Source organism: Rutilus rutilus (assembly GCF_951802725.1).
Source record: "Rutilus rutilus genome assembly, chromosome: 1".
Taxonomy (NCBI): Eukaryota; Metazoa; Chordata; class Actinopteri; order Cypriniformes; family Leuciscidae; genus Rutilus; species Rutilus rutilus.
Genome location: NC_140209.1, coordinates 54,980,565 through 55,002,230, shown reverse-complemented (window position 1 = coordinate 55,002,230; position 21,666 = coordinate 54,980,565). Strand labels below are relative to the sequence as shown.

General features: G+C 38.8%; 2 protein-coding genes across 2 annotated transcripts in view; both read right to left on the bottom strand.

Moving 5' to 3' along the window:
- kcnt2b (potassium sodium-activated channel subfamily T member 2b) overlaps positions 1–7,873 on the bottom strand; it is a gene marked incomplete at its 5' end in the record, with an annotated part of 98,397 nt that extends 90,524 nt beyond the window's left edge. The window contains one exon of the mRNA XM_084432055.1: positions 7,777–7,873. Coding sequence (XP_084288181.1) covers positions 7,777–7,873 — 97 coding nt within the window. The remainder of the gene's footprint in view (positions 1–7,776) is intronic.
- Positions 7,874–9,462: 1,589 nt separating this feature from the next.
- qtrt1 (queuine tRNA-ribosyltransferase 1) lies at positions 9,463–21,240 on the bottom strand. Its single transcript, XM_084421049.1, has 9 exons — positions 20,865–21,240; positions 20,697–20,765; positions 14,853–14,991; positions 13,847–14,041; positions 11,569–11,707; positions 11,401–11,476; positions 10,134–10,243; positions 9,864–9,948; positions 9,463–9,768 (listed from the first exon to the last, which is right to left on the bottom strand). The coding sequence occupies exons 1-9, from the start codon at positions 21,186–21,188 to the stop codon at positions 9,616–9,618; spliced, it is 1,290 nt and encodes a 429-aa protein (XP_084277175.1). The 5' UTR covers positions 21,189–21,240; the 3' UTR covers positions 9,463–9,615.
- Between the last annotated feature and the right edge of the window lie 426 nt (positions 21,241–21,666).

Here is a 21,666-nt window from a genome sequence, read left to right as displayed (position 1 = left end):
ACCCTACCCCTAAACCTACCCATCACAGAAAACGTTCTGCATTTTTACAAAAAAAGAAGCTTGTTTTATAAGCTTGTTTCCTCATGGGGACCTCAATTTAGGTCACCACGGTGACACCCACCAGACACATGTTGGTTTTTATATGGGGATAACCAAAAATGTCCCCAAATGATCAAAGATTTCTGGTATTGCCATTCCATCTACAGGTGAAACTCAAAAAATTAGAATATCGTGCAAAAGTTCATGCAAATTAAAAGGTGAAACTAATATATTTAGTATATATAACTATATACATATGCATATGCATGATTATACTTTTCAGAGGGCCGACATTTCTGTATTAATTTTTTTGTATTTTTTTGCTGATTTCATGTAATATTCAAATTTTCTGAGATTTTGAATTTGGGGTTTTCATAAGCTGTAAACCATAATCATCAAAATTATAACTTTTGCACGATATTCTAATTTTTCGAGTTTCACCTGTATAAAATAGGGGTTACCATGACCACACACACACACACACACACACACACACAACTAAACATAGACAGTTTTGCACCAATATAAAAATTTGAGGGTTTAACACTGGAAAGTGACTAAAGTTTCTGTAATGTTTAAAGAGTTAATATATAATTATAGTGATAGTATTATGTTGTTGTTGATGTTGATGTGATATTCAAACTGATTGGATTCCTTAAAAACAACAGTGTATAATTGTGATGGGACTATCACTATAACTAAAAAGAGGTTTTGAGGTTCCAGACACAAAGTCAACGTAAACTATGTTTAGTTTGATCACTGAAAGAGTTTTGAGTTGTTTTCTGTAAAGAGAGTAATCATTCATGAACACCCTTATAAAGTAACCAACAAATCAAATAATGATAGTTTTTCAGGCCATTTCAAGTTTGATTTTGACGTGATAAAGCAGTGATATCTAAGTGAGTTGTTTACTTACGTTTTAATCTTACAGTACTTTTTCAACTCCAAAATGTTGTTCATTCAGACCGATTCTTGAATGCGCACGAAAACAAGAGGCAGGATTTATCACACAAACAAATCATATCCAATCAAAGTGCGATGGAGACATTTCCTCCTCTCATGTGACCTTCCCCCATTAATTCTCAATTACCCCCCATCAAACCCACTGCACGCTTTAGGGGGTCTGTTAGAGTCCCCCTGTAATCAATAATTATATCCCTTAAAACTCATCTTTGATCACCAAAATGACATATTTAAACGTTTTTTTCCCCTTGAAAACTAATTTCTTCATGCCTTAAAATAGCTTGAATGTAACCCCACACCCTTCCCTCATTTAGTATACGCAGTTCTATGAATATGCAAATTAGCCCCGCCTCCACTCACTCACTCACACCAGCTCAGAGATCCACTCGTTGACGATCACACGTTGACCTGATTGGTTACAAAGTAGTTTGTGACGTCAGAAACGCCAGCGATTTCAAACCGTGTTTTTGAGACTGTCTTTGGTTCACTGCAGTTTTATGGAGAAAATACTCAGCAATGATGTTGACTTATGAATTTGCACATGGTTTGTCTTAAAGCATATTAAAAACACCACATAGACATAAACAACATTAAAAGTTTGATTTTCACCACAGGGGGACTTTAAAATTCAATGGGTTCAGGGGAGGCAAGAGAGATGCAGCGTCCCGCTGTTGGTGTCGCTGTTGCACTGTGTTAGAAAAGCGAGTGATTATACACTTTTTAATGTCACATTTTGTGATATGTGTTTTATTTTTGTAATATGGATTATTTTCTCATCTTATTTTTTGAGGAGGCACTGCCTCCCTTGCCTTCTCGGAGGAAACGCCCCTGAAACATATGGATGGAAAAGAGCAGGGGCCTCATTTATAACCGTTGCGTACGCACAAAACAGGCCCTGAAAGAGGCGTACGCCACTTCCGACGCATAAGTTGTGATTTATAAAAACAAACTTGACGGGAAAATGTGCGCACCTGCACGCAAACTCTGACCCATGCGTACGAACGTTTTGGAGATGGAGCAGTTTGGCGACACCGATGGTGAGCTGGAGTTAAATGTCTTTTTGGTCACTTTTAGACAGAAAATCTAAAGAAAATTAAACATATACAGAAAGATTATACAAATACAACTTCAATCACCAAGCCTATCACTTGAAGCAAATATCCATTCCTTAAATGTCCGCGCCAGCGAGCGCGTTGGGCCGTTTAGTGAAACTGATATAAGTGATATTAAACGCAAATAACAATTTAAATAAAGAAAATAATGATTTAAACTATGTTTTACTTCTGATATAAACATTTAGATTAAATATGCCATTCAAATTAATGGAGTTAAACGATTAAACATGAAATCATTACTGAGAAGTTACAAAAAAATGTATATTCAATCAGGTCACACTAAATGCGTCTCTATAGCACGCATTGTGTTTATCGTGCAATTTATACACCAAAATGAGTTTTTATGTGCATATGATACGCATGGGTAGGTTTAGTAGTGGTGTAGGGTACGTGCATATGATACGCATGGGTAGGTTTAGTAGTGGTGTAGGGTACGTGCATATGATACGCATGGGTAGGTTTAGTAGTGGTGTAGGGTACGTGCATATGATACGCATGGGTAGGATTAGTAGTGGTGTAGGGTACGTGCATATGATACGCATGGGTAGGTTTAGTAGTGGTGTAGGGTACGTGCATATGATACGCATGGGTAGGTTTAGTAGTGGTGTAGGGTACGTGCATATGATACGCATGGGTAGGATTAGTCGTGTGGGGTGCGTGTGTATTACACGCAATAAAGTGCGTATCAAATGCACGCGAAAACTGCGTATCTTATGCACGTAAAAACTAATTTTTCGCGTATAAATTGCACGATAAACACAATGCGTGCAATAGAGACACATTTTCATGAGATAAGGCTGAAATATTTGTTGTGGATGCAATGTTTTTTAAAGGGACAATGTGTAGGTTTTTAGGTATTTTATTATCTAAAATCAATATTTTTATTCATATGTCCTCAATGGTGTACAAATACCTCTGCTAATTATCTGACTTATCCTCATAAACGAAGAATTTATTATCTTTATATACATGGGACGGGTAGGTCCACGGAGGCTTCCATGTAGTTCCGCCATCTTGAAAAACTATAATAGCAGAGAGGGACAAAAAGTACTAGGCCAACGCGTTTCCACAACGCGTTTTCGTTCAGAACCAGCGTCACGTGACTGAAGCCAGCAGAAGCGGAGGAGCAGAGCAGTGAGAGGCGCTTGTCACTGCCCCGGCAAGTTTAAAAGGCTGCACTGTACGGTTATATAGTCAAAAGTAGGGCTGCACGATATATCGCATGAGATTGTTATGCGCATCTCGTCAGTAAAGCCGGTTCCTTGATTAGTAGTAAATCGCCATCACCTGCTTTCAGATGGAGCGGCATTTACTACAAAGAGCCGTAGTTAACTGACAAGCTGAGCCATATCGCATTAAAATAGCGGACGTATCGCCAGCGATTATTAATGCGATATGGCTCAGCTTGTCAGTTAACTACGGCTCTTTGTAGTAAATGCCGCTCCATCTGAAAGCAGGTGATGGCGATTTACTACTAATCAAGGAACCGGCTTTACTGGCGAGATGAGCATAACAATCTCATGCGATATATCGTGCAGCCCTAGTCAAAAGGCAAAGTGCAAGTAGGCAAATCACTTTATGCCAGTGTATGATAACGTTATCATGTGGATGAATAATCATATTCAAATGATATGCAGATGAGGATCTGCATAGTAAAACTAGGCGTTGTAAGCTCCATATATGGTTATTTCGGGGTGGAGACGCATGTGGGCACAATCTTCCGCTGACTGGGATTTATAAAGTGAATTCTGCGCAGGTTCTGGCGTACGAACGGTTTTATAAGTCTGAATATTTTTTGGCGTACGCCATTTTTGGCTTTCGGGCGCACGTACACGCAGGATCTTACGCACAGTTTTATAAATGAGACCCCAGATGATGATTCTTCACATTCTTTCATGCTGCAATAATAATGTGGACATAATGTGAAATCCTTTAATGCTAACATTCTGTTTACACTGGCATAAAGTGATTTGCCTACTTGCACTTTGCCTTTTGACTTTACGAGGTCTTTAATTCAGAGCCGAAGGAGCCAGACATCCTTATTTTCCGAGTCCTCAAGGAGCCAGGTTGAGCAGGTTAATGTTTCTCACACTCTCTCACACACACACACTTACTTTATGCAGTGAGTGTTCAGTGGGTTGTCTGAATAGGAAACAACAAGCTTCTCTATCTTTATCAGCTGTACTACAAAACGCATCCACAGGGAGAGCGACAGTGTTTACCACCCCTGCACGCTCTCTGATAGGCAAATAACATAATCAATCCCCAGTTGGTGAGAGTGATTAGATATGATTTCAGTAATGAGATCCCTTTGAAACTGTCAAATGGAGGCTGTTTCAAATGTGGAATTATTACCTGAAGTAGTTGCTCCATTTACGAAGACATGTCCCCTACTTTTAACCCCCTTACGAATGAGCGCTCGCCAATTAGTGCATTTTGAACACCCACTCAGGAAGACCAGAAGCGAGGGAGAAAACTCATTCTTATCTTTCTAAAGGACTAAAGTGTTTCTGTCCTCCGTCCTCACCTAGCAACGGAGTGTCAAGCATAAAATGCAGATTTTTATGTTCCACCATCTGGCTAAATGGCATATTTAGCTCATGTGTACGTTTAAGTGCTGTGGCTCTCACAATATACCACTGAATCACAGGTAAATTGACATCATTGAAGAAAGCGTTAAATGCTCTTTAGATTTGCTGCAGTTGGCAATTTATAAATGACAAATCTTGTTAAGGGATTGATATAGTCGATATATTAGGATTGTCAAAAATAACATTAATTTCTGTGATTGATATTTTCTGTTTAACACATAAAAAATATGAATTGTATTAATTGCTTTTTTATTGCCAATGTGTGAACAGCTAGTTACGAAAAAAAAAAAAAAAAACAAGACCTTCCCCGACTTCCTAGGTTGTCTATGAAAGCCTGTGGACTGATTTTTATGTGAAGGACTCACAGGACTTCAGCGCGCTCCGAGAGCCTATATTCCGTCCACATGAAACAAATGCTTATACAATGTTCAGGATAATGCCGAAAGAGCCATTCTGTACTGCTTTCTTAATTGTTTACTCACCGCTGTCTTTTTTGTTGTGCGTTTATTTACATATTCATCTAAGCGTCGCTCTAAGTAGCGTGGATGGCGTCTGGATGTTCACTAACAGTATATCACTGCAAAGGTATTTCCAACTTCTTTTTACTTCTAAGCGAATTAGGAAAAATAACTTTGTCGTGAGTATATCAGGGTATTGAATCACGTTCAGTCTCTTGTATATTACGTTTTCGGTGAAGCACAGTATTAAAAAAGTTACGATTTGTTAAATGAACGTAAAGAGTAAAGAATCGAATGCTTGTTGTCAGATCCGCGTCATGTGTGTCGGGTCTTAAAGAGACAGCAGTCTAATAAACCAGCTCCAGTCCGCTGATCAAAGAACAAAAGAAAAGAGAAAATGCTCACTCATTGCTCTTGACTGAATAACTTTTGTAGGATTTCATCATCTAGCCTATATTTTACTTAAACAGTGAAGACCATACAATGTTACTTTACATGTTATTACTTTATTCAGTTTCTGTGTATTTCTTACCGGAATATTACTGTTAGACCTACCTGTAAAACTTAAAGGTCCACTGAAGTGCCTTGGAATGCGCTTGGAATGTATGATGCGTTGACGTAATTTCCACTGAAACAGGAAGCTAAGGCGGGACATATTGAATGGCTCCTCCCCCTTTTCAAATAGCCAATAGCGTTTAGTTTACCTCACAGACTTTAAGTCGTACTTGACAGCACCATGAAAGCAAATCCGAGCGCTGATGATACGTTAGATTCAAGAGGTGTGAATAAATTCTAGCCATTTCATTCTTAACGAACTTACAGTTGGAAACCGGAATAAAACTCGAGCGTTTGAGCAACCGAACACACATCTCCAACCCATATTGCTCTGTGACGTGTCAACGTGTCAACGGACGCTTTGGCCAGGTGCTATTTATAGCATAGGGGACGGGACGATTCTAGAGAGAATTTGATTGGACAGAAGATGTGATTAGAAGCTGATGTCATAAAAATCTGTGATCCATTTTAACAGAAGTGAAAGACTGTAAGTTTTGAATGCTTATATCTCCTAAATGTGAATTGTGTTATTGTTTTGGAACACACCAGCTTATTCATAACCTTAAGGCTAACATATTCATACTAAAAGCTAAAAAACTAACATTTTGATTTCAGGGGGCCTTTAAAGCACCGTTTGTATCTTTATTTTGTTGTATTTGTGCTTCTTAATTGTTTGTTTTTTCTCCTCTATAAAAATGTTTGAACTTAATATTAGCTAGGCTAGTGGTTTTTTTGTGCGATAAAAATTGGAATTAAGAATTGGGAAATTTTACCAGTATGTAAAATGTTGGTGTTGAATGGCTTTACTCATTTCCTCCCCGGAAATTGAGAGGAAGAAAAAAATGTATTTAATATAGGCCTATTCATCCGTGGCAGTGTTGGTATTGGTGATACCCCAGCAAACACAGAAAGGGGGGAGGGGGGTGGGGGAGAGGACGAAATAAGAACGCTCTAGCAACATTCTCTATAGTTTTTTTTTGTTTTTTTTGCAACCTAAAGAACGGTCCCTGCAGGTTATTTTTAGCGTTAAAACGTTACAGGAAGGTTTGGGGAGCGTTCTGCAAACCTAAAAAGACATTCTATTTACATTTAAAAAAAATTTTAAGACATTTAAAAAAAACTTTCTTGTAACAAATGTTACAAATACATGTTCTGGGAACCCAAAAATAACATTCCCAGAACATTCTGGGAACCTAAAACTAATGTTACCAGAACATTCTGGGAACTAAAATGTGTTAGCTGGGACTGGCCTTCTTTGCAGAGTAAAATGCCATTAAACAAATATTTTAAATATACCATCTTCATGTTTCCCCATCAATTTGGAGACTCGGTGCATGGCACTAGTGCTGTAACCTGCTACATTGAATTGAAATAAACAGGTGATATCATCTGAGGTGTGCAAAACATCATCACATTAGACGTTAGATATGACACAAGCATGCACAAACCCAAATATTTGTCAGTTCATATTTTTCTCTGCTTTTGCTGTCTGTAAAATGGCTGTTGAAGTCAAAGAGATAAAAATGTGACCAGGCTGCATCAAAGCCTGCATAAAACAACTACGCATAGCCTATGCCAGGATAAACACACAGACTAGAGCCTAGCTAGCTAGACAGCATTTGTGGACATCACAAGGTGCTTAATAAGTTTTAAGACACAGCCAGACTGCATAATACATACACTGATATTAGTTGGCTACGGTAACAGTCTACTAATAATCTTAATAATTATAATAGCTACTAATACTCATTTTAATACTAAAACTAGTACCAGTATTGCATTCAAATGACCTTATTAATACCAATAACCAAATACCAGTAGGTTACTGTACTAATACTCCACTGCAAATTGGAATTCTTACTGTATCTCATTCTACTCTCAATCTAATGCTAATACTACGGCTATTAGTAATACTCACACTCATGTTATTAGGCTATAATGCCCATAATTCTATAGTAATTCCCTGTGCAGAGCTCACATGCAGTTATTTCAAATGGAAGCGTGAGTCATTGGAAAAGCACGTATGTAAAAGCTGAGGAGTTGAAGTTGCTGTACCTGTCGTCCGTCTGCCAGTCCCCGAGCAACAGGTCTCGGAACCGGTACCGCGGCGGCAGCGGCAGAACCTCCTTCTCCAGCTCCACCATAGTCGACACAAATCAACCCGGGGTGGAAATTAAAACGCCTTCGCCCTCGTTTGTCCCTCCGCTGTGACTGTTTCAGTTCGCTCACATATATAAAGTGTTGTCATCACTCAGTAACGGAGACACGGATCCACTATCACAGCAGCGACTGAGCAACTGGTGCCTCCCCGAGCTGAGCTCACAAAACACTTAGCGCCTGCCTGGACATCCTGCTCCACTGCTGACACAAGCTGTTTCACATCAGCTGTAACTGTTGCCAGTTATTGCTGCAGTGCGTTATTTCACCATTGTCCTGTATTTATTGAAGCATATGCTGTTTAAGGGGAGGGAAAGTTTTTTTTTTAATAATTCATATGTACTTGCAAGCCGCCTGAGGTAATTTCGTCTGAGCGTAGTTGTGAAATGCGTGCCACTCATATACTGGAACTCAATCAAAGCTAACTGTCAATCAAAAATTAGTAGCCTAGTGTAGGTAATGAAAACCCCATTTCCATCACTGCCATAAATAATTTGTTTTTACATCAGCTTTACCAAAAATAGTGCAGCGAATTTGCAAATAAGCAGTGAAGTGCATTAAATGAGGGGGAACACCTGTTGCAGTGTTTGACATGCTTTATCCGCATGCATATTCAGTTAGCATAATAATGCAATCAAAATCAAAGTCGTCCAATTTCCACGCTGGAGTCAAATGAATTGTGCTGTCACATTCGATTTCTCCACTGGAACAGAACCGAGTCTCCTCTCTCTCTCCTGTCAATAACCCGCAGTGAGATCTTGAGCGCTCTGCCCCTCAGTGGCTGCCTGTGGGAGAAGCCCAATAAATCTGCCCTGCTTAGCGACTGAAAGGCTTCATATATAACCTCAACCTTTAAAGGTTTTGATGGTCTTTTTACAGGCACATCTGGTTCGGGCGATTCTCATCATGCCGTTCAAACACAATAAAAGAACATTCATGTAAAGGCTAAGGTGATGTTACTAAATAATACCATGCATGATAGTACATTATGCACAATACTGTTCAAATTTTTGGGGACGGTAAGATTTATTTAAAAAGAAATGAATAGCCTACTTTTATTTTAGGAAGAATGCATTAATATTGAGAGCAAAACAGTTTTGAACATTGATAATAATAATAAATGTTTCTTGAGCATCAAATCATCATATCAGAATGATTTCTGAAGGATCATGTGACACTGAAGACTGGAGTAATGATGCTGAAAATTCAGCTTTGATCAAAGAAATAAATTACATGTTACAATATATTCACATAGAAAACTTATTTTAAATTGTAATAATATTTCACAATATTACTGTTTGCAGCATGAGACTTCTTTCAAAAGCATCCCAAATGTTTGAACGTTATATATGTATGTGTATATATATATATATATATATATGTATGTGTATATATATATATATATATATATATATATATATATATATGTGTGTGTGTGTGTGTGTATATGTGTATGTATATGTATTTCCAAAAAAAGAAAAAGATTTAATCAAAAGATATGCTGTTCATAAAAAATCTTCAATAAAAAAAGTCAACATTTCCATTTCACATATGATCATTTTGGTGAAAGAGTGTAGATGTAACTGAAAATTAAAACAAGTTTTTATTTACAAAACAGGTATATTTCACATAATATATGTTAAAAATGTAAGCATTTAAAAAAGAACCACCAAAAAACAGACCCATTAAAAAAACAGCAAGTCTTTTTCTCGTCTTCATGTTCCTGGTGTGGGCGTCTCAGCTGACGGTGATGTTGACTGACTGCAGTGCCTCTACAGCCCAGCTGGGGTACTGGTCGCTGGACGGGAACATCCTCTTCATGAACGCCTTCACAAACTCAGGAAACCTCTGATCTATGATGCTCTGACGCACTGAACGCATGAGCGTGAGCTGATGTGGACAGGAGGAAATTAAGTGACCGCAGTAATAACACATACTGTATCTAAACAACATGTAGTGCATTTGTCAGCCTGGTTGATAATTACCTGGTAAGAGATGTTATGGATGGTGATGTGATGCATGGCAGCAGTGTCGCTCTTGAACAGGGCGTGAAGGTAAGCTCGACTGTGTCTGACAAAGACAAAAGGATTCACAATCATCTTTAGGTTTTGAAGTAGAGATTTTGTATGGGATAAGTACATTTCTGAATCAAAAAAACAAAACTTCTTTTAGGGGTGAACTATTCCTCTTAGCACAGAAGACAGCTGAACATCAGCATAGTAAACTAATAATTTAGTCCAGACAGATGTCCGTACCTCTTGCAAGTGGGACACTGGCAGTCAGGGTCAATCGGCTGAAAGTCTTTAGCATATTGTTTCTGTTTGAGCTGCAGAGATCCCCAGGGAACTAAAGCGGATCCAAATCTCTGAAACAACCAGACATTTCCTCATTAAAATAAGAGAAATACTGACAAGATTAAAGTAAACATTTATCCTGGATTTATCCAAGTATTTCTACAGTTCTAAAGCCTTAAAGAGGACCTATTAAGCCCTTGATTTTGAGTGATGATTTTGTTTTCGGGGACTCCTAGAATATGTTTTCATGCTTAAATGTTCACAAAACACATTATTTTTCACATATTTGACATTGTTGCAGCACCTCTCTTCCCAGTCTGTCAGTAACACTGTTCAGTTCCCGTCTCTATGAAGCCCCTCCTTCTGAAAAAGCACAATGTGCTCTGATTGGTCGACTGGATCAGTGTGTTTTGATTGGTCAACCGCTTTGAGCGTGTCTGGGAAATGTCACGCCCCTTACCATAATTGTGAGTTTCAACAATACTAATACGCCCCTTTATTTGGCGTATGCCTTGGGCGGGATTTATTTAAATGAGGAATACTGTGACGTGTTCGTTCCCGGAAGTAAACATAAGACTACAAACAGGGCGTTTCAGGGAATTCAGGCTTACTGATATTTTAACTCCTTTTGGAGTAAATTTGTGCTTTGCAACTTTGCAGACCTTTGCAGACCTTTTTCATACTGCATTACACACTAAAGAAAGCTGAAAATGTAAAAAAAAAAGCATGTAGGCTTGTAGGTTTATCCTCATATACCAAAGCAGGGCATAATCTCTAATAGTGTTTCTTCGGACACATAGGAACATTATGTAATGAAAGTACGGCTCCGTGATATAGCTAATAGTCAGAAATATATATTTCGAAGCATTTAATACTTTAAATAAAATAAAAAAAATGACAGCAAAGATATTTACAGTGTTACAAAATATTTCTATTTCGAATAAATGCTGCACTTTTGAACATATTAGAATGATTTCTGAAGGATCATGTGACACTGAAGACTGGTAATGATAATGATGATGAAAATTCAGCTTTGATCATAGGAATAAATTACATTTTATATTATATTACAATAGAAAACTGTTCACAATATTACTGTTTTACTGTATTTTTGATCACATAAAATACAGCCTCGGTGAGACTTATTTCAAAGACATTAAAAGCTGTACTACTGACTCCAAACTTTCGCCCTAACAGAAAGGGAAGTCGACAGAAATCCATCACTTACTGCTGTTCGAGTTGGGAAGACACAGTCAAACATATCACAGCCCAAGGCAACACAGACCACCAGGTCTAGTGCATAGCTAAAACACACAGTAAAGAGTCAATCAACCAACAACACTCACAAATAACGAAAAATCTACCAATAGTAAACGAAAGCACAAGCACGTCTTACCCGACTCCCATGAGGTAGCGGGGCTTTTCTCTGGGGAGGTGGTGTGTGCTGAGAGTCACCATCTTCCAGAAGTCATCCTTTTCCTCTCCCCCACTCAGCCCACCAATGGCGAAGCCCGGCACATCGCGCTTTGTCATTTCTGAGAGGAGAAACGGAAAAGGAAAATTTTAGCAAGGTGGAGAGTAATTATGTTTAATGCTTCTGGTTTGTGTCTGAAAAACGTTAGTGGATCATGTTCATAGTGTGATGAACTACATCTGTGGTTACTCTGCTGGGACAGCTGTGTGAAACTGAGGAGAAGTGACTGGTAAAAAGTCATTCAAAAAATGGTTCAGAAAATTGAAGAGGCCACTTGATTTGATATTTTGTCTCTTATGTAATGACATTCAGACATTTAGAAGTGTCCGAACCCTTTTCAGGGTCGGTAAAATGTATTCATGTTTTTGAAAGAAGTCTCTTGTGCTCATCAAGGCTGCGTTTATTTAATAAAAATTCCAATTTAAAATAATTGTTTTATATTGTAATATATTCTAAAATGTAATTTATTCCTTTGATCAAAGCTGAATTGTCAGCATCATTACTCCAGTCTTCAGTGTCACATGATCCTTCAGAAATCATTCTAATATGATGATCAGGGGCCGTATTCACAAAGCATTTTATCTTACCACTAGGAGTACTCCTAAATCGTACTAAAAGATTTTAGCTAGGTTTTCTCTTAAAAGTTATTCACAACGCCTTTCAGACCTACTCTTAGTAAAGAAAAATGACAACTCCTAAACTAAGAGTGAGTCTTCGTTGCTATGGATGACGTCATTACTCATGCACGAGCTTGACTGAAGTGACCACCTTGATTGGCTGATGATTGTAACACGGGAATGATTCCAAACCCCTCCCCTACGATGATGATTGACAGGTGACAGGTCTGAGAATGCGTGCGCTACACAAGTAGTGCGAAGGACGGAAGATGATGAATAACTGAATAAATAGCCTAAATGAATAAAGAGTAAGGAAAAACAAATAGCCTAGTAGCCTAATGAAACATATGGATTGATGCAATATCTTTGCAACATTATGCCTCTGCCTACGTTTGCAAAGAGAAGAGCATTTTAATTTGATTCACAATCAAACGTTACAATTAGTTTACATGCAATGAATGAGTAGCCTAGTTTTGGTTGTTGTTGGTGGCGTTATTGCATCCCTAGTTATGCCTACAATGCAAAATTGTTCCCTCGCGATTGGAAGCTCCTGTAGCCGCCGCATACGCATTTCAAAACATCGCAACGTGAAATGCCACAAAAAGCGGTTTGTGAATAGGTCTTAGTGAGTTAGGAGTCCTCTCGACTTCTTTTAAGCTGTCCCAGGCTTAGGTGCTACTTTTAGAACTAAAATGCTTTGTGAATTACTCTTAGTCAAAAAAATTAGGAGTCCTAAAGTTACGAGAGACACGCCCATTATTTTTAGGAGTTGCTCCTAAATTCGCCAGTTAGGAGCTACTTTTAGCCTTAAAATTCTTTGTGAATACGGCCCCTGATGCTCAAGAAACATTTCTTATTATTATTATCCTATTTTAATGCAAATTTTGGGACATTGCATCAAAAAACATTGGATGGAAATGGCATGATAAAAAATGTATGCGCTCAATTGAGGCGAATCATTTTTTATTATGATAAGACGACATTAAAAAAATTGATGCACAGCCAATAAATCACATGACTTTGCCTCAACAGATCAACCAGCAAAACAAATTTCATAGCAGAGCATCTCAAATGTTGATTTGGTCGTTATGAAATGCCTGAGCCAAAGAAATATGACAGCGTTTCATCTGTGCATTTATGATGCTTGAAAAAAAGAGTCACAGTGGCTTCCCTGATTGCAGCAACTTCCATTTTTATTGCTGATATTTTTTATCAGTTTCCCAGTAAATTACTATTTTGTTCTCTTGAACACATGGGATGGGAACTCTGCTTTGTTCGCAAACGTTTTATGCGATATTCCAATTTTGCAAATAAATTAAATTCATTGAATGGAAACAAAGATAATATTATTTTTATGGATAATATTTTTTTGTAATATTATAAACATCTTTACTGTCACTCTTGATCAAGTTAACCTGGCTGTGTCCTTGCTGAATAAAAAGTGTTTATTTCTTTAAAACAATTCTTACTGACCCCATGCTTTTGTCCGTTAATGGCATTTTAATCCGATTTTTTACGATGTGCTGTCGTACTAATGCCACTCAATCATAACAGACACACTTTTGCAGTCCTGCAGCGCTCACCATCTAAACAGGCCTTGCGCAGTTTGGCGTCGAGTCCTCCTTGAATAATGGCGAACAGGTTCTGTCGGTCCGGATTCTTGTTTGCCGTGATGCAGCGGTCCAGCCAGCGAACGGAGCGGTGCATGGCCTCCTCCACCCGCGGGCCTCTCACCGTACTACTGACCACGTCATCCAGCTGCATCATGATGTCTGAACCTGCACACGAACAGTTCAACAAGCATGTGTTCAATGTTCTTAAACGACTGGGAGACGATGATCCGCAACACGACTCGTCAGTGTCATTTTAGGTTCATTGAGATACACTATATACTATACAGTTATACTATTTTATATTAATTATACTTTAAATTAGTTTTTATATTACCCTTCTTTATTTAAATTTGAAAGTTTTAGTAATTATGCTTAAAAATATATATTATTACTGTACAGCGTTTTATTTTAAACAATGTAGTTTTAGTCATTTTAAATTTAAACATTTAAATTAAAATGGGAATTAAAAAAAAGTTTCAGTTTTTTGTATTTTATTTGATTTCACAATGAAAATTGTGTCATCATTTACTCACCCTTGTGTTGTTCCAAACCCATTTGACTTTCGTTCATATTTTGAACACAAATGAAAATATTTTTAATGAAATCTGAGAGCTTTCTGTCCCTCCACTGAAAATGTATTCACCCAAAACTCTAAACGCTCATAAAGAGATCGTAAAACTATGAACTGAGCGGTTTAATCTAAGTTTTCTGAAGAGGCACGATCACTTTATATGATGGACAGATTGAATTTAGTCTTTTATTCACACAGAAACATTGATCAGCTAACAAATATAGAGCACATAAAATATTGTAAACCGAAGTTCACCCATAACAATATGATGGTGAGTAAATGATGACAGATTTTTTTTCATTTTTGAGTGAACTAACCCTATACTGTTGAGTTTATTATTATATAACTAATTACTTGTTTTGTATGGTTAGTGTTAGTGAAGTATAATAACCCTGTGACTCGCACCGAGGCTGTTCTGTATGCCGATGGATTGCTCCGGGGTGAGCAGGATTTCCTTTCCATCGTAAGGGGAACGGAACGTGACGCCCTGCTCCGTCACCTCAGACAGCTCCACTAGAGACACCATCTGGAACCCGCCACTGTCCTGTTAAAAGGAATTTGGGGGTGAAACTCTGGGATTCTCCTACAATAGGTTTACATGCATCCAAGGTAAAAAAAAAAAAACGTTCATTTTCTCAGAATATACATTGCTGCATCACCTCATATCTCAAAGAGTCTGAAATCGCTTTGTTCAATGATTCTGTCTCTCCAAACCTTGCCTTTCTATAAGCCTACTCTGATCTGATTGGTCAGATGACTCAGTCTGTTGTGATTGGTCTACTCTGTTGTGATTAGTCTACTCTGCTCTGATTGGTCAGATGACTCAGTCTGTTGTGATTGGTCTGCTTTGCTCTGATTGGTCAGATGGTTCAGTCTGTAGTGATTGGTCTGCTTTGCTCTGATTGGTCAGATGACTCAAGTCTGTTGTGATTGGTCTACTCAGCTCTGCTTGGTCAGGGCTGCGTTCAGCCCTATTTTTTACAGTCAATAGCCGCTTTCCGACCGGAGGAACCTTTTCACAGTTCCTAGAACTATTGGCTAAAGTACCCGGATGTCGGCGTGTTCGCACCGCAGGAACTAGGAACGATTTTAGTTCTAGGAACTCCATTTGGAGGAACTAATTTAGGTCCTACTTCAGAGTAGGGTCTAAACCAGCACTATAGGAACTACCCGTGATGTTAGTGCACGCTGATTGACCGAACGCACGCGGAACACCAGCACCCGCCATTTTTAAAACAGCTATAATGTAAACACACAGATTATAGCCTATATATTTACTCCAGAAACTAACTATACAAACATGGAAAACAGTGATAGATGGGTCTCTAAACCTTTATGCTGAAGAGAAAATCCAACGCAACTTTGAGGGGACCAAGCCAAACATGATTATGTTTATCTGCCCAGCTAGCAACACTGGACATCAACCACACGGCATAGGCTAATAACCTTTTTTTCATATACTGTCTACTTTCTATAACAGTTCTATCTAATAACATATTAAACAGTACTGTTAGACAGATCGCTAACTAATAAACACAGAGAATGTGAGCATTGTTTGCTCTGGCGTTCTCAGCGCCGCCAAAATAAAGGTCCGTCGCGCCGTCAAAATAAAAGTCACCGTGCCTGCGTCACTCCCTTACCCCTCCTACCAGTTCCTATGGCCATTTGGCCAGTGCAAACGCAAACAGCAAAACCGAGTATGGGGGAGAGTAGTTCATAGAACTGTTTAGAAGTGGACAGTTCCTATAACTAAGTTCCTGTAACTACTTGGTCGGAAAGCGGCTTATGGTTCAGCCCCGACAAAACGTTGCACAACGTTTTTTAAACAGAAACGGTGATGCGTTGAACACACTGTTCTAATGACGCAAGAATTGCAGCTATAGCAGCTGAGAAGGCCATTCTTTGTGAAGAATTTTCTGAGCCTTATGAAGTCGGTATAAATATGTGTTTAATACTACAAAATATGCCCGATGTCACAGTTACTGCACTTGCCGCCCAGAACAAAAGAGAACATCCCAATCGAGTGAAGGGATTTGCTGAAACTGAAATGGAAGCACACATCTTACCTAATTCAGACTAATACACATCTATTTAGCCTCACATACTGACTTTATTTGTATTTCATACTATTTTATTACCCTGTATTTTCTTTCTCATTTTAAGGAAAAGCACTTAATTACCATTGTTTATTTCTATACCAAATGTCATACACTTGCAATGAAGCTAAAAATATAAACAACTACATCATTATGTTGATATCCTATATTTTTTTACAATAAAACTTTCGACAAACATGTCTTCTAATATCCTCAGTTGTTGCGTATACCGAGCTGCATCGAACACATTTGTAAATTACTTTCCTTGAACCCATTGTGCGAGTTCACTTTAATACCGCGTGCTTTATATACATGTTGCTGCTGATTGGACTGCAGTTCTGACACACCCACCAAACAAGAGAGAACGTATCTCAAACCCCGTTGCACACCGGTGCACGCCGTTTCCAGGAAACATGACGTTCAACCCGGAAACCGTAGCAAAACGTTGCGTACCGTTTTGAACTTGAACGTGCCCCTGTTGTGATTGGTCTGCTTTGCTCTGATTGGTCAGATGACTTAGTCTGTTGTGATTGGTCTACTCTGCTCTGATTGGTCAGATGGCTCAGTCTGTTGTGATTGGTCTACTCTGCTCTGATTGGTCAGATGGTCCAGTCTGTTGTGATTGGTCTGCTTTGCTCTGATTGCTCAGATGGCCCAGTCTGTTGTGATTGGTCTGCTTTGCTCTGATTGGTCAGATGACTTAGTCTGTTGTGATTGGTCTACTCTGCTCTGATTGGTCAGATGGCTCAGTCTGTTGTGATTGGTCTACTCTGCTCTGATTGGTCAGATGGTCCAGTCTGTTGTGATTGGTCTGCTTTGCTCTGATTGCTCAGATGGCCCAGTCTGTTGTGATTGGTCTACTTTGCTCTGATTGGTCAAATGGCTCAGTCTGTTATGATTGGTCTACTTTGCTTTGATTGGTCAGATGACTCAGTCTGTTATGATTGGTCTACTTTGCTCTGATTGGTCAGATGGCTCAGTCTGTTGTGATTGGTCTACTCTGCTCTGATTGGTCAGATGACTCTGTCTGTTGTGATTGGTCTGCTTTGCTCTGATTGGTCAGATGGCTCAGTCTGTTGTGATTGGTCTGCTTTGCTTTGATTGGTCAGGTGGCCCAGTCTGTTGTGATTGGTCTACTCTGCTCTGATTGCTCAGATGGCCCAGTCTGTTGTGATTGGTCTGCTTTGCTCTGATTGGTCAGATGACTTAGTCTGTTGTGATTGGTCTACTCTGCTCTGATTGGTCAGATGGCTCAGTCTGTTGTGATTGGTCTACTCTGCTCTGATTGGTCAGATGGTCCAGTCTGTTGTGATTGGTCTGCTTTGCTCTGATTGCTCAGATGGCCCAGTCTGTTGTGATTGGTCTACTTTGCTCTGATTGGTCAAATGGCTCAGTCTGTTATGATTGGTCTACTTTGCTTTGATTGGTCAGATGACTCAGTCTGTTATGATTGGTCTACTTTGCTCTGATTGGTCAGATGGCTCAGTCTGTTGTGATTGGTCTACTCTGCTCTGATTGGTCAGATGACTCTGTCTGTTGTGATTGGTCTGCTTTGCTCTGATTGGTCAGATGGCTCAGTCTGTTGTGATTGGTCTGATTTGCTTTGATTGGTCAGGTGGCCCAGTCTGTTGTGATTGGTCTACTCTGCTCTGATTGGTCAGATGACTCAGTCTGTTGTGATTGGTCTGCTTTGCTCTGATTGGTCAGATGGCTCAGTCTGTTGTGATTGGTCTACTCTGCTCTGATTGGTCAGATGGTCCAGTCTGTTATGATTGGTCTACTTTGCTCTGATTGGTCAGATGGCTCAGTCTGTTGTGATTGGTCTGCTTTGCTTTGATTGGTCAGGTGGCCCAGTCTGTTGTGATTGGTCTACTCTGCTCTGATTGGTCAGATGACTCAGTCTGTTATGATTTGTCTACTTTGCTCTGATTGGTCAGATGGCTCAGTCTGTTGTGATTGGTCTACTCTGCTCTGATTGGTCAGATGACTCAGTCTGTTGTGATTGGTCTGCTTTGCTTTGATTGGTCAGATGACTCAGTCTGTTATGATTGGTCTACTTTACTCTGATTGGTCAGATGGCTCAGTCTGTTGTGATTGGTCTACTCTGCTCTGATTGGTCAGATGACTCAGTCTGTTATGATTGGTCTGCTTTGCTTTGATTGGTCAGATGGCCCAGTCTGTGGTGATTGGTCTACTTTGCTCTGATTGGTCAGATTGCCCAGTTTGTTGTGATTGATCTACCACTTACAGCGCGTATCGTAAACAAAACGCCCTTCACCATATCTAAATTTCAGTCCTGGAGCTTCCTCAGCACTTGATACAGTTTTACTATATCAATTTGTACCAGAGTCCTCATCCTTTTGAAGTGCATGCACAGTAGATTTGCTTTTTTTTTTTTTAAATGAGTCAACATCAGAAAACCACGTCTTCTCAACATGTCAACAACACGAACCAATCTCTTCCAGGCCTCAGCCACAACTACAGTGTTTGAGGGTCAAAGTAGACATTGTTCGTGGGCAGTCAATGAAGACCACAGGCTGGCATTATGACAATGTGTTACAAACCTATGCAGGTTCATGCAGGAAGTGAGACTGGAATCACTAACGACTCGTTTCAGGCAGTTCAGAATCGGTTCTTTTTTTTAGGAGACAATAACTTTATTTGTTGTGCACTTTGAAACATTGCGGACCTTTTACATTCACAAAAAGCTTTGACACACTGCATGAAAGGTAATATCCGAAAAAGCATAAACGGGCCACTTTAATTTATTTAAAATAACCAAAATCTAATCTATATTAAAATGTTTAAAAACACTTAAAATCAAGATGTCATTTGCAATGGTATTTATTTTTTCCAGACTCAATAAACATTGTGCTTATTGAAGAATAAGCAGTTATTGCAATTTCTGGAATCACAAAATGAATCATGGTTAATTGATTTAATATATAAATTCTCCCAGTTTCTGTTAAGTCTGAAAACAAGCAGCTTTGTCATAATTACATTAGAAATATGGGAACCGCCGTAGCCTATATAGAAGGAGGGGGGCCTTCAAATCTTGTGTTGGACAACAGAGGGCAAACATTTGAGAACCACACTTTGCAGTCATTATTACTGGGTAAGAATTGCTGCAGCATATTTTCAATTGTACATGCAGTGCCATTATTTAAAAGAGATGTTTAGAATGCAAATGTTTTCAATAAGACCTTGAAATGCAAAAACAAAACAAAAAGTTATATTTTTGGCAAATGTAATGACTCTTTCACAACAAAAGTAAAGTGAATAAGCGTCAGGCTGAAGGAAATTCTAATTCATGCCTGTACAGAGGGAGCAGTTAAAAAAAAAAACGTTCTGTTCTGAAAGGTGTTCTGCCATTTTGGAGTGAAGAAGAATAGAACGTAAGAGAATAAAGTTCAACACGCTTACTTCAGCAATAAAAAATTTACTAAAAATTAAACAAAATGTAATGTTTATCTAAAGTCACATTCGCTTGAAATGGATCATCGAAGGTCAGCAGCAAAGACATTGGTTAATAAAGTGAGAATAAATTCATAAAGTATGTTTGTGTAATTTAATATATTTAATTACTGCAGTTTGCATTTCACTGGTTTTATTAATTTTGAGTAATTCTGAATCTGTTTTTTTTTGTGTGTTTTTTTCAATTTAGGGACAGGAGAGCTGGTAATCTAAAAAGTAATCTGATTATGTAGCTCAAATTACTTGTAATGCATTACACCCAACACCGATTGGCTCTCTCTGACAAATTGCTTTTGTTCCTTTTTTGTAAGTCGCTTAAAATAAAATGCATTTAAAATTACATATGCATTTAGCAGGTGATAAAAACACCTGCTAAATGCATATGTAAAAACTGACAAGACTCTTTAAGTCTTTAAAATTCCCATGACATTTCCAGCCGGCTGTATCCTTCGAACAGACACTTTGCTAAATCTGCATTAGAAAGAGAATAAAACAAACCATCCCAGACAGCAACATAGTGTCGGCCCAGATCCGGGCCACATCTGGTACATGTGGATTCAACGAGTACCAGATGTGGGCTGGATCTGGGCCGACACTATGCTGTCTGGGATGTTTCCTACATTTTACGCTTACTAGTTATTTTGGTGTTTGGGATCAATTTGAGAATAACAATAGTTACCGTTAAGAGATTTCTATTCCACTTCATAAACCCGTGCAATCCATTGGCTTTCTCTATTAACTCAGGACCCTGTTAGGACACACACAATAACAGTTAAGAACGTTTTAAACATAGTGCTTTGGTTCTGACAAAACACTCAAACAATTTGAAGTATTTCCTCTCACATACCGGTCTCATGCCGAGATGATATGTGTTCCCCAGGCATATCTGGCAGTCCAGATCCTCCAGCTGGTCTACAGTGATGCCTTTCAGGGTACCCTGAGTGCCCACGGGCATGAACACCGGGGTGTTCACTGCGCAGTGCGGGAGAGTAAGAGTGCAGGCCCTTGCCTTGCTCACAGGACACTCCGCCACGATACGAAGAGCGAGAGGAGCAGCAGAAGATACAGCCTTTACTGATGCCATACTGTCTTTACACTCGTGTGTGCTGGGCGCAGCCATTTTGAATAGCGATTCATCAAAAAGATCCGACTCAAAACAATAGCGATTCATCAAGAAGAGCCTACACAAATGAACGATTCGTACCCAAAACAGAAAACCGTCTTTTTTTCATAAATGTCTACATAAAAAATTATACCTTTTAAAATTATTAGTTTGTTGCGTGAGCTGAATCGTGGCTGCAACAAACTAAACGGGGACACTAAATAAACACACCCTAACGAAAATGAACCATGGCTTTACTACTACTACTAAACATGGTTATTGTAGTTAAACCATCGTAACCACAAATTAACCATGGTTTTGATACACTAATCATAGTTTAACCACAGATTTTGTAGAAAAAAAAAACAAAAAAACTGTGGTTATACAAATAACGTTAGTACGTTACTAATCAACCCTCCAAAAAAACATGGTTACTACACTTTACATGTAATCCTACTATGGTTAATTTTCATAAGGGACGTAATTTTAAAAGTTCAATTAAACAGTAAATGCGTCAAACGGCAAATATGCTGGGCCACAAAATGAC

What these genes read in the sequence shown, in the direction of transcription:
- qtrt1 (XM_084421049.1), bottom strand. Translation starts at nt 21,188, where the DNA reads ATGAATCGCTATTGTTTTGAGTCGGATCTTTTTGATGAATCGCTATTC. An exon ending in GGAATAGAAATCTCTTAACG is followed by an intron (nt 14,992 to 20,696) that starts GTAACTATTGTT and finishes TCCTTTTAACAG; the next exon opens with GACAGTGGCGGGTTCCAGAT. An exon ending in TCCATAACATCTCTTACCAG is followed by an intron (nt 9,769 to 9,863) that starts GTAATTATCAAC and finishes TGTCCACATCAG; the next exon opens with CTCACGCTCATGCGTTCAGT.